Source organism: Rhinichthys klamathensis, unplaced genomic scaffold (genome assembly GCF_029890125.1).
Source record: "Rhinichthys klamathensis goyatoka isolate OS25496 unplaced genomic scaffold, OSU_Roscu_1.1 h1tg000384l_1, whole genome shotgun sequence".
Lineage (NCBI taxonomy): Eukaryota > Metazoa > Chordata > Actinopteri > Cypriniformes > Leuciscidae > Rhinichthys > Rhinichthys klamathensis.
This window is the reverse complement of record NW_026606888.1, coordinates 46,667-60,661: the sequence shown is the minus strand read 5'-3', so window position 1 is coordinate 60,661 and position 13,995 is coordinate 46,667. Positions and strand designations below refer to the sequence as shown.

Sequence of the window (13,995 nt, the reverse complement as noted above, 5' to 3'; positions counted from 1 at the left end):
ATTATTTGTGGAATAGAAATATTATTTTGGAAATTATTTAATTATTTGTTGGAATTAAAAGGTTACTTTTTATTTGAAATATTAGGCAGCTGGGAAAGTTGTGTAATGTTATGTTTAGGGTTTTGTATACATCTGCAGGGGCTTATTATGGATTATGTTTGAATAAATATTTGTATATTTTAAAGTACACTTTTTAGTAGGGATGTCCCGATCCGATCACGCGATCGGAAATGGTGCCCGATCACGTGGTTTCAGACTCGATCGGAATCGGACGTTACCTCCCGATCAGGACTCGGATATATGTAAATTAGGGGTTTAACGGTACATGTATTCGTTATTATTGAAGGCTTCCGGTTCGGTACGCATACAAACCGAACGACTCCTAGAACCATTTTTCCTGCAGACAAAATCCGCGCTGGCGCGATCACCACAACGTTGCGCAACATCAAATGGCAAACGTAATGAAAGCGGAACGAGTCTGCGCTTCTCATTATATTGTGCTTAACGGACCATTATCAGTTCGGATCAGCAACATCTGTGCAGCGCGCGCCGATCTCGATCAAGCGACACTGTTACCACACAGCGCTAAGAGATCCAGTAAAGAAAACATTTGAATTCGCCACTGTATATATATTTAAATGTTATTTTTAATGTTACCAAAACATTATTTGTTCATCCTTCAAAGATTGCCCCCATTTATAAACCTGAAATTTTCAAGATGTAGGAAAACTCAAACTTATTTAAAAAAAGTTTTTCTTTTAATAAAATCTATTTAATAGGAAATTTCTCTGGCATTTCTTTCTTTTTGCTGTATCGTATCGAACCAAACCACAAATTTTGTGAACTGTTACACCCCTAATGTATATAGGCTATATATTCTCTCTTTTTTTTATACACTTTTAAAACATTTTTATTTTTTGTTTACATGCCTGCCAGGTATTTTAAGTTGAGGTGCTATTTGTTTTTATTTTAGACTTTTTCTATATTTACTGTTGCACAGGGACGTGCGGTCAGGGTAGGCAGGGTAGGCAGTGCCTCACCAAAGGAAATGCTGACATTACATTTATTAATCCCAAGAGCTTTATTAATTCACCACATTATTAATTGCATTTATTTTATTCCAAATATTAATTTTTGTAACAAAAATAATCAGGAATACTTATATAATACTCCTTTTGCCATAGTTTGCTCCTAAAAACCATTGTTTCATGCAGGAAATTCAAGGCCATGGTCATTGAGGCAGAGGTTCGCAGTGCCTCTTTGGTCCATAGAACGTAGTTTACGGAGGTTTGCGCATGCGCAGTCAGTTCTCATGCTGTTTTGAATTATCAACATTGAGGCAGAGACCGAGACTGCTTCATATCACGTGATCCACTCGCTCTCACTCAATCCGCGATTCTGACTTTGCTCTGTATGCAGGCAGCGATGTGATGATGCCTGATATTAACTTGGGTTGCTAAATTACCTGAATGAATATACAGTGGCTTAACTTTGTTTTAAAAAGTGGGTGGGACAGGTGTATGTGTGTGCGCGTATGTGTGTATAAATGAATGAATCCCGTGAATAAATATATTTGACGTGAGTCCTTTAATGGTCCAGTGGTAGAACTTTTGCCGAGCATGTCAGAGGTTCGGGGTTCTAATCCGCACTCGTATAGTTTTTTTTTTATTTTTTTTTTTTATCAAAACCGAATATGTTCATCAGTGGTTGTATTATATTAAGCAGGGACACGTTTGTGTACATTTTTGTTTTGTGATTTCACCGAAACGAACAAAAAGTCTCCGCGCGTGCATGTGAAGACTGCGTTAGCCACGAGATATACACTGTAACCGCGCCACCGATCGCAGCGGCAAATTACGCCCCTGTGAATATGCCACATTGATAGGTCACAGCCTACCCATGACAAGACTTCACCGCACGTTACGTTACTGCTGTTGCACTAAAGTCCAAAAGTGAAGATTTGATGTTATTTATTACTTCATTGTTCAAGCTACCTCACAGAAGTGCTCTGTTTGTTAAGAGTTGTTGAACGTTAAAATAAGGTTAATTAAATAAAAAATAAGGAACATCCTGGATCTGTTTTTTCTCTCTTCTTTATTCTTTTTTTATGTATTATATAAGTATCGGATCGGGACTCGGTTTCGGTAGATACTCAAAATCGAATGACTCGGACTCGAGGGCAAAAAAACCTGATCGGGACATCCCTACTTTTTAGGGACCATGTCAATGGTCTTGTGTATTAATATGTTTAATTAATTAACTGTTATGACTGAGTATGTATGTGAAATATGAACCTAAAACATATGCTGAGCTGAACTTTTTTAGGTTGCAAAATAAAAGTTGGTTACAGTTAGCCTATATTTATTTAGGCTAGTGTAGTTCTACATTATTTGTAGACTAGCCTATAAACATTACTTTTGCTACTTATCAAGAAGTTGTTCGTCATATTGCTTTTTTATTTTTTATTTGAAAAGGCAATTAAATATTTTCTTTTATAATAGTAAAGGTAGTAAAAGTGGCATTTCCCATTTTTCAAAAGGAACAGAGTGGCGGGGATCAGTTCGAACGGGAAGCGAAAGCTTTTTCTTTCACCAGAATTGACCGATTCCCGTTCCCGAACAAACGTTAAACTCATTTGGATCCCCATCCTTTGTTACAAGTGGTTAGAAGGGAAGTCATGTGTTGTAGTCACATGTGTGATGGCATAATGGTTAACCAGGAAGAAAATACAATTGTTTGGGTCTGCATTATGCTGAATCGTAAGTTATGTCGGCAGAAATGTGTGATGTACGGATGTAGCCTACTGTACTGATCATTCATGCATTAGTCACTATACTGACCACAGTGCACGCGCGCGCGTCTTTGATCAATCATGCAAGTGACTCTGAGTCAGATATCGCTGGTTCTTTGTCTTCTATCATGCGCTTCATTATTCGGTGCTCGATATACACCAGACTGGGCCAGTCTCGACTCCAGACCAGTTCGGGATCTTTGTTCATTGGGGGGTGTTTTCAGTGCCCGCGTTCGGCAGCGAGTGGTTCTGGTGGTACTGGAAAAACTACCCATGGATTCAGCAGCTACACGGACTTCGCTCCTGATTTCCACGCGCAGTTTTTTTTACCCTGATGAGTGGGCGGATATCGTCGAAGCTTCAGGAGCAAAGTATGTACTTACGATACTTAAAATGTAGCCTATTTCATGTCCTTCCTCTACTACTCTCTCTCTCTCTCTCTCTCTCTCTCTCTCTCTCTCTCTCTCTCTCTCTCTCTCTCTCTCTCTCTCTCTCTCTCTCATTTCCCACGAGTCCACTCATTGATTCAGAGTTGCAATACCTCTGCTGGACAGCAGGAGCTCTGCACATACTGCAGTGCTGATCAGCTGAGCTGCAGTGACTGTGCTTGAGTGTGTCAGACAGCCATAGAAAACACTTTTATCACTGCTACTGCTTCTGCCACTCTAGACTGAATGCAGGCGGAGGGGGGGGAATAGAGAGAGGAGAGAGAGCGAAGGAGAGAGCGTACAGGCCTTGCCAAATAAAGCCATGGGGGCCTGGGCAGTGACGATCCTTTCTACACTATAAATAAGCTGTTCTTCTGCCGGTTCGGGTTTGGTGTCTGGAGCTCTGGACCAGTGACTGCACCAGTGACTGCACCAGCCCGTCTCAGGAGATTCTCATCCGCTCTCAGGCCTGTCACTATGCCACGGGTGGATGCTGACCTCAAACTGGACTTTAAAGATGTCCTTTTCAGACCAAAGAGAAGCAGTCTGAAGAGCAGGTCTGAGGTAAGAGCATCTGCTTGCTGTCTCTGTTAAAAGAAATTTGTGCCACTGGCCTTGTCTTGTTATACCTGAAAGATACATTTAAACTGAGTACCAAGGGAGCTGCATTCATGTTTGGGCTAAGAATGAAACTGAAATTAGGATGACCTTGATGAAGTTCATCTGTTTTTTATGGGGCCCATGTTTAAGCTTCAACCAATAGCAGTTTATCAAGCTTGATCAGCAGACAGTGCTCCAGTATGTTGGCTTCTCTTTATTTTGTGGTGTTGATGTGTCTTGAAACAAGTCCAGTGGTTTTTAGGGTCAACTGACCAGGCTAAGGAAAAGCAACCTGAGAGCTAACATTAGTGCTTTCAAAACATGTTGGCATGCTTCAGGCCTATTTTTAAACATGAATAGAAGCAGATTCCACTGTGGTGTAACTCTTGGTCACACTATAGGTCCACCCAACGACACACAATGATACCAAAACATATGATTATCTACATGGGTTGTATGCCTGTAATTCTTTCATATTTCACCCAGACATTCTTTTTGTTCCAGTTAAAGTGTAGCTTTCTTAGTTAAACACCTGCTTTCAAAATCCACATGCTAATCTGTCAGGTTTACAACATTGATAATCTACTGTTTCCTATGTGTGTCCTGGCTGATGAATTCAGAGGAGGTTTTCACTGCAGGATGACGTAAAGTGCCGGGGTGAGATCTCGCTGCGTCTGGCTAATCTGATGGCTGTCACTGTACGGACAGGAACACTGGTGTGATGATATACAGGCTCATTAAAATAGGAGAGCAGCTGAGGTCCTCTTTATAACCTGGAGTAATCTATCACTGACCTAGCCTTAAACATCAACAATAAACGAGAGGATCCCAATTGTATGCCTGGAATGTCCGTGAAATGTCTCTTCAAACAGGAGAATGGGGAATTTGTTCCCCACAGCACAAAAGCAGTTCAGTAAATAGCAGCAGGATGATTATTCATAGGGCAGTGTAGTGTGACTGCAGCAGTTACTGGAAATCATCGAGAACCGATTCGGAGAACCTGAGAACGTGTGTGTGTGTGTGTGTGTGTGAGAGAGAGAGAGCTTCTGTGCATATCAGTTTGCAATATTATTTTTTCGCAAGCAGACAAAACTATAAATGATTCAGCTCAATTTCACTTAAGCCCACCACAGTCTCTCAGCTGGATGGATGATATTAATCAGAATTTGGTCATATTCTGATTATATACTACCATTAGCAAGTTTGGGGTTGGTAAGAATTTTTTATGTTTTTTAAATAGGCTTCTTGCACTCGCCAAGGCTTCACTTATTTGATCAAAAATAAAGTAAAAACAGTAATTATTAGAATTTAAATTAACTTTTTCTATTTTAATATATTTAAAAATCTTTTTTAATTTCCAGAAAGTAAGTTGCACTTGACTATAACTCAAACCGGGTCAAAATTGCATTGTCACATTTTATTATTACATTCACAAAATAATGTATAATACCATACAATACAATAAAAACTTTTACAAACATTATAAACACCTAAACATTTTAGTTCCCCTTGTTACATCGAATTCTGTGACCCATCAAAAAAAAAATGTTTAATTGGAATTGCAAAAAAAAAATAATAATAACAACAACAGTGCATAGATACATCTTGTCAATCAGAGTAGAGCAACCTCAAGCATTGGCATATACGCATGTTGATGACATACATGTAAATGTCAAGTTAACATAATATACCTGATTGACAATAAGAAGTCAATATTCCATTTTAATACTACAACTTGAATATGACTAATCTAATAAAAATGTATTGAATTTTGGTTCATATAACACCTTATTCAAGAATATCCATTGAACATTAACATTCATCTGAACGTGCAAACAAAGGTAAATCTGGGTGTATTATATACAGACAATTTTATCAAGCTATTGAAGAAACACAATTTTTGATGTTTTTCAATAAAAGAGCAGATATAACAGCAGAATTTAAATAATAACTACAAATCTTCTGCTTAGTGGTTCTGCATACCAGATGCTTAAAAATACCACAAAAAATGGTAATACTGTATGTAATATGACTGCTTGCCTCACTCTTGTGTAATATATCAATATGCTTTGTTTCAAATTTCAAACTAGAACAGACGGACACTCCTTATTTTATTCAGAGAAAGCACTACTGCACATTAAACACTGCATTTGACATCCACCAGACGTGGAGAATGACTCCAGCTCAGTTGATGGGTCTAAATATCTTTCAGTTGTAATATCTTTGAGTTCATGCTATGATGGGTTACAGGGACAGGAGAACAGGATTTAGGAACACAGGATGTTTATCCATTAAAATGAGGCTCTTCAGACGGTCACATGTACTGTTTGTATGTTTGAAAAGTTATTTCCTCTTTATTTTTTGTCCTTGAAGGTTGACCTGCAGAGGACCTTCACATTCCGGAACTCAAAGCAGACATACAATGGCATCCCGATCATCGCTGCTAACATGGACACCACCGGCACTTTTGAGATGGCACAGGTGCTCAGCAAGGTGAGTGCTTCTTTAAACAAAGCTCACTAACTGAAGAAACACAGCACCTGCGTCTGAAACATAACCCAGGAAAAGTCTTGTTTTACTATGTTTTATCTCTGTGAGTATCACTGAAACATAATTAGCTGTGTCCTGTTTCCATGCACTGGGATCAAGAGGCTTTTATATTTCTGTCTGTCTCGGTGCCAGACACTTTGCTGGTCTCTCAGACATCTCTCTGGTCTGTCTTTCAGTACACTCTCTTCACAGCCATCCAGAAGCACTACTCCCTGGAGGAGTGGAAGACCTTTGCTGCCAGTCATCCAGAGTGCCTTGAGGTGAATGGACAAAAATGTTTTTCTTGCCTCGCTTAATCAAAAGCAGTTTAATTAAAAGGTTTAGTCTATCAACTGCCTAACAATCACATTGATTTATATAGCTCGTTTTACAATACAGATTGTTTCAAAGCAGCTTTACAGTGATAATAGGAAATGAATGCAACAAAGATTGTTTTGGCTGTACAGCAGCTCTAGTCATTGTCTAGCTTAAATACGTTTTTTTATTGATTAATTTCCATTGAAAAAAATCATTAGTTGTTAACTTGGCTAACATGACACTGTTTTCAACTGAAAACAGAAAACTTTTAATGGTTTCAAATTGAAAACGGGGTTTGAAAGCGATACCGTTATCATCTCCGTGTAAACTTTAAAAACTTGAATCTGTGAAAACAGCAACGGCATGCAAATTTGAATGCGAATGTGCGCAGGCGTGTAGTCTTTCTTTACAAAGCGACATTGCCAATTACTTGTCTGGTATGCATAATACAGCGTTTTTAGTCGTTTCCGCAGATCCGTGTGAACGGGAATCATTTTGATAATGTTTTTATCTGTACAGAGGAAAACCGTTTGTCGTGAAAAAACACTAAGAACACCATAGAAAAGGCCTGGCATCCCCCAGCTATTATCCTCAGATCACCCTAGTAACGCATAGCAGCAATTAGCCAAAATACCCTAGCCACAACAATCGAGCAACCACCTAGCAACAGAGGTGTAAAGTCCAGGGGTCAGAAAGTAAAAGTTCTGCCATATGTTTATTCCACCCATGAACTTAGACAGCTGGTTTCACTAATTAGGTCTATCTCCTGGTCCTAGCTGAAAAACAGTGCTAATTGGCAAATCCAGGTGATTGGAACAAAATACTGAGGAGGACTTTTACTTTCTGAACCTCTGCCTAGCAGACACAGAAAACATTAGAAACCATAACAAGGCATATTCTTTCAGACTTCAAATCTGTCTATAATAACCTCAGCAGACTAACACTATGGACGCTTGTTCTGCCACTGAATAAAAAAGTCGTCAGAATTGTGAGATAAAGTCGCAATCATCTTTTAAATGTTTTTTTTTTAAACGCATGTAACTTTTAGCACATTTAGTTTTCTAGACGGAAACTTTCTTATTTCTCCACAAAGTTCCTGCAGTGAATCAACGAAGCCTTTAAGGGGATATCGGATGCCCATTTTCCACAAGTTGGTATGATTCTTTATGGTCTTCATGTAAAGTTTGTTACATACTTTGGTTAAAATTCCTCAATGGTTGTGTAAAACAACACCCTTTTTACCCTTTTTGAAATGATAATGAGCAACTGCTCACCCCACCCCTCTCTTCCGTGGGCCGTGTCGACACAAGACACATAAAGTGCTGCCTTGGCAGACAGTATACAAATGGCTGAGGGCGGAAATATGCTAATACGGGACAGTTCGTCAGTGGTCGTGGGCGGAGCATGAGCAATATGACATCATATTGCTCAGAAAATCCAAACGGCTTGATTATTGTTTAGGCTTTTTGAGGATAAAAAAAAAAAGGAGCGAATGGATTCTTTTCATTGTATGGTGGTTGTGTCCACACACTGCAAAGACACATTTATATGCAAACACCATATAAAAGTGAATTTTGCATCCAATGACCCCTTTAAAGGGTTAGTTCACCCAAAAATGAAAATGATGTCATTAATGACTCACCCTCATGTTGTCCCAAGCCCGTAAGACCTCCGTTCATCTTCGGAACACAGTTTAAGATATTTTAGATTTAGTCCGAGAGCTTTCTTTCCCTCCATTGAGAATGTATGTACGATATACTGTCCTTGTCCAGAAAGGAAATAAAGACATCATCAAAGTAGTCCATGTGACATCAGTGGGTTTGTTAGAATTTTTTGAAGCATCGAAAATACATTTTGGTCCAAAAATAACAAAAACTACGACTTTATTCAGCATTGTATTGTCTTCCGGTTCTGTTGTCAAGCCGCGTTCACGAGTCCGCAGTGACGCTGATGATGTAAGACGCTACTGACGTGTTCTGGTGTGTCCGTGTATTCGGGTTCAAATAAATATGGCTGGGCAAAAAAATGCAGGTCTTCCTCTGTGTCGAAATCCTTAGACATGTTTGTGAAGATTGTTTTGTTTATAGCGTGCGTCTCCCTCAGAGACTGTAAACGAAGCTCGGGCGCACCAGATTACACGTCAGCAGCGTCTTACGTCATCAGCATCACTGAACGCGGATTGACAACAGAACCGGAAGACAATACAATGCTGAATAAAGTCATAGTTTTTGTTATTTTTAGACCAAAATGTATTTTCGATGCTTCAAAACATTCTAACTAACCCACTGATGTCACATGGACTACTTTGATGATGTCTTTATTTCCTTTCTGGACAAGGACAGTATACCGTACATACATTTTCAATGGAGGGACAGAAAACTCTCGGACTAAATCTAAAATATCTTAAACTGTGTTCCGAAGATGAACGGAGATCTTACGGGCTTGGAACGACATGAGGGAGAGTCATTAATGACATCATTTTTGGGTGAACTAACCCTTTAAGCATATCTACCGTCTCATCCTCAGCATATCGCGGCCAGCTCAGGCAGTGGAGTGGCGGATCTGGAAAAACTGTCCAGCATCCTGGAGGCCATTCCTCTCATCCAGTACATCTGCCTGGACGTGGCCAATGGCTACTCGGAACACTTTGTGGAGTTTGTCAAAAAAGTTCGGGAAAAGTTTCCTAAGCACACCATCATGGTGAGATTTTTGCCCAAACATAATATAACAAGCATGATATAAGTATAGGCTATCTATTTGTGTTTGTTGAACAACAAATGTCATATAACACAAGGATCTTGATCATTTAGGCAGGAAATGTGGTGACAGGAGAGATGGTGGAGGAACTCATTCTGTCTGGAGCTGATATCATTAAAGTGGGCATTGGGCCAGGTAATCGTCCTTCATATTAAATAGCATTCCTTGCCGTATCTGGAGCATGTTAATGATGTTTGAAAACACTGTGATCTTTAGGTTCTGTGTGCACCACACGCATTAAGACCGGTGTGGGTTATCCTCAACTGAGTGCTGTTATTGAGTGTGCTGACTCGGCCCATGGACTGAAAGGACACATAATATCTGTGAGTCTCTTTAAATGAAATGGTTTTCATGGTTAGCATTACGCCATCCTTTAATGCAAGGCACAGATTGGCAGTTGGGAACCCACATACAAGTGACATCACATTACCACAAGAGGGCAGCATCCTCAATTCTATTCCAGTGTTTCCCTACCTTGTCAGTTTTATTTGTCCCATCAGAAAGGCTCAAAGGCTTCATTAACACCAAAACAGACGATTTTTCTTTTAGGCCAACCCGGAAGTTGGCATCACCCTGGTTTCCAGGACAAAAACCCAATAGCTAATATTCCACTAGCTTTTGGATTATTGCATAAAATAAGTTTTGTGACCTACAAAAGTTTATGATTCTTACACATTTTGCTCATCATGATAATCTTCACAAATGAACACAACTTTAATGAATTTTGGAGCCTAAATAAAATTGGCTAAAAAGTAAAAAGCTAAACGTATAAGCGAACTAGACTATGGTCGCATGACTTCAACGTCACCTTCTCTTTCGGTCTCTAAGGCTGTAAAAGCAGGGGTATTACTGATGTATTTTATGTTGTAGAATAAATTGTGAAAGTATCTTGATATTGTGTTAACCACAGACATTATTTTAGACATTTAACCAAAAACCCATTTAAAAAACGCATTGACTTTGATGATGGAACCTGAAATGGTAAAATGCGAACTCATTTGTGAGTTTTGGCATTGCAAAAATACAGTATCCCTGCAGCATGCTATTAAAATAATTTTTATTTTAAACAAAAAAAAAAACACTTTTTAAGTAGTTTCTTTTCTTCCTTTAATGAGACGCACAAGCTTGTTGAGAGACAAGTTTTAACAGTTCTAGTTGCAACCATGGATAAACTACTGGTGAATTTATTTATAAATAAAATCCAGTTAAATTGCAATTTCTGTTTCATAGGTTTGACACAGTAACAGCAAAATTCATTCTAAGTAGCCCAAAGCAACTTTGGATTCAAATAAAACATTTTATCAGCTCATGCATTTTTGGAAACTGAATAACTGCGAATAGACCTTTGCGACGCTAGTGCCACACTTAGCTAAAGACCTTAGTCAGGGTAGCGCCATATTTAATTTTTTGACAGGAATGAAAGCAATGCTGTTGAAAGTTGTGAGTTGGCAAAATTAAGTGATCTATGACTTTTCTACAGTGTATGCCATTGTAAAGACTAAGTCTATCCCTCAAAGCTTTCATCTGCATTAAATTCAATATGGCGTCTAACCAGACTAAGGTCTATACGATTGCTTTTCAACTGTGCTGTTATATGACCATATAGGCAGGAGTTTGTAAAGCTTTCTCTTTTTTTCTAGGATGGAGGCTGCAGTTGCCCCGGGGATGTTGCCAAAGCTTTTGGTGAGCAGTGATGAGTGGTTTCATGTTTCAAACACCAAACAATAAAAGCATCATTTTACTGTTTTTGTACTATTATAAAAGTTATTATATCTATTGTTGTCCTACTAAGCCCATTCACACCACGGACGATAATGAAAGTTTTAAAGATTAGCATAGTCCACACTACAAATATAACGATAACCACACAGAGGAACGATATTGTTGGAATCAATTTCACAATAATTTTTTCTCCCCAGCTATTTAATGATAAAAACATTGATAGCCAATCAGAATCCATCTTGCTTTAGGGCGCTCAGGAATTTAAAGCAGGAGACGACAATGTTATCGTGCGTTGTGTGGATGCTTATATTATTGTTATAGTTATCTTTATAGGTATTGTTCTTGGTGTGAATAGGCCCTTAATCTATCTAATAATACATTTTCATTAGGCGCTGGGGCAGATTTTGTCATGCTGGGAGGAATGTTAGCGGGACACGATCAATGTGCTGGTGAAGTCATTGAGAAAGATGGCAAGAAGTTCAAGATGTTCTATGGGATGAGCTCGGACACAGCCATGAAGAAGTACGTCGGAGGGATAGCAGAGTACAGGTGAGGATGTTTTCATACATTATATAGGGCATATTTATGCCAATTCATTTTGGGGTTTAAGTGCATTTGTTAAAGGACGTGTGGCACCAGAGCTACATAAATAACTGATATTGCAGGTCATCTATGTGTACATCTGTTTATGTGATTTCAAGGGCATCAGAGGGCAGGACGGTCCAGGTGGCCTACAAAGGTGACGTCGAAAACACCATCAGGGACATCATGGGTGGTTTGCGGTCCACATGCACATATGTAGGAGCTGCCAAACTCAAAGAACTGAGCCGCAGGACAACCTTCATCAGAGTCACACAGCAGTCTAGCCAAATGTTCACCTAGTCCCACAGGCTAAACAAACATGCACACTCACAAATACAGATTCACCATTACTAGGTAAGGAATAGTTCAGCTGCTAATGCAAATTGAATTTTGGGTGAAATGAGCAGCATAATTCTACCATAAAGAGGAGAGGAAAGACATTCATGAACATATTTCCCTCTGTCTTCCAGTTTTCTGTGCTCCATAGATACTCAGGAACCTTGCTGTATACAATTTCTTTGGAAAACCAATGTTGTAGCATGGCTCAATTTAGTTCATTTACAACCTTTAAGTTCTTTAAAGTATGCAATGGGGTTGCATCTGTACGAGAGGGTGAATAAGGAAACAACTAATAAGTCTCTTGACAGGAAAATACTAGTGGTATGATTCATTCTAACCCATTCTCTCCCTATAGTATAGCAACTGAAAGAAATGCATGCTAGTGAAGAATTTACACACCAGCAGAGAATCTTCTCTGCCACTTTATGCTCGCTCCTGCGTGTTGTGCTCTAAGTTTGAGTTGATTTGTGCAGAGATTGGTGCATTGGTGTACTGTTGTGAACTATTTCTGCTGGCCTGCTTCCTTTGTGATTGTACAATGGGTGTGGTGGGATGTCATATCAGACCAGAGGAATGTGAAACCTCCTGCACCTCATTTCATCAACATGCCTTGTGCAGTTTAGATGAGGTAGAAAATACAGGATTAAATGTGTTATGAGTAAAACATTACATATGGAGGAATAAACATCTGAATGAAACCTGTGCCCTAAATACCTTTCCATTTTTGTTCAATTATGTGATCAAATATGTTATTTTGGAATAATGACCAGCTGACTGTACATACTTATATTATCTTCATGATTCCGTAAAAAAAGAAGTCTAATTTGATTAAAGCTCATGAATTAAACAGCTTGTAAACATACTTTATCACTAGGAAATAAAAAGGAAATAACCAGTTTAAGGTACAGTAGGTAACCTGTGGACTTCTAGCGGTTAAAAAACAAAACTGCATGCATTTTTAGGAAGAACATTGCTGTGGTTGTGCTTCGACCCTGCGTGACTGTGGATGAATATGGTTCTTTGTCCTATTGCTCATAAAACACTCACTACAGGGCCAGAAATAACCAGTGTAGATGGAAAGGATCTCAGGCTGACTAGCTGAAGACGTTACTGTAGCTTTACCCATTAATAGACACGGTACTTCCTTGAAAATAAATTCCAGCACACACAGCACTAAAACCATAATAATATGACCCTTAATAGATAATGCTTCACAATTAACTCTGTTAGAGAGCTACATATGGCAGTTTACGGGTTCAATAAAATACCGTACTCACCTGTTGAGTAATAAAAACACCATGATAGTAGAAGTATTTTCACCATTCATTTTCCCCATAGGGATTTTTAAAACGTTTTTGTCAAGTCATAAGCCATGAACCAAATTAACCAGCAATGAGATGATTCACAAAAATCACATTTGGTTTTAAAGCAATAAAAAAAGACAGAGGTTCAAGGCTGTGTATTTGACGGCTTTAATAAGGGAAACTACAATCCCATGACGCATTGTGAATGCCATGATCATGTTATGATTAAAAACAATGGATAAATATAAAACTATTGATTTAAAGATGCTCATTGTGTAGAAACAACATAATTTAAGTTTATTGAAAAATATGTGAATTTTGCACGCAATTTTTTAAGTACTTTGGGTGACTTATGCACAATTCTATAGTGCGAGTTGCGTGTTCACACTGAAAATTCCAAATAGAAAAAGTACACTTTAAATACCCGGAAGATGCACCAAAGTGTGGAATGTCAGACACTTCATGCAGCTTTAATTACCTAGTGGAGGGGGAGGGGCTATTAGACTCAGATGTTGAATGACAAAATAACCTTATAAAATTCATATACTACACTGAGTAGTATAAGTGTATAGTGTGTCATTTGGGACACAACTTGACTATCACGTCATTTGCAGTGCTTCAAGTG

General features: G+C 38.7%; 1 protein-coding gene across 1 annotated transcript in view; it reads left to right on the top strand.

Annotated features, from left to right (window-relative positions):
* Nucleotides 1–12,769, top strand: part of gmpr (guanosine monophosphate reductase) — a 49,010-nt gene extending 36,241 nt beyond the window's left edge. Inside the window, exons 2-10 of the mRNA XM_056233953.1 lie at nt 3,640–3,783; nt 6,193–6,312; nt 6,546–6,629; nt 9,193–9,366; nt 9,477–9,558; nt 9,640–9,746; nt 11,064–11,106; nt 11,535–11,694; nt 11,847–12,769. Of these exons, the coding sequence (XP_056089928.1) occupies nt 3,697–3,783; nt 6,193–6,312; nt 6,546–6,629; nt 9,193–9,366; nt 9,477–9,558; nt 9,640–9,746; nt 11,064–11,106; nt 11,535–11,694; nt 11,847–12,027 (1,038 nt within the window). The 5' untranslated portion in view covers nt 3,640–3,696 and the 3' untranslated portion in view covers nt 12,028–12,769. The remainder of the gene's footprint in view (nt 1–3,639; nt 3,784–6,192; nt 6,313–6,545; nt 6,630–9,192; nt 9,367–9,476; nt 9,559–9,639; nt 9,747–11,063; nt 11,107–11,534; nt 11,695–11,846) is intronic.
* Nucleotides 12,770–13,995: the final 1,226 nt, after the last annotated feature.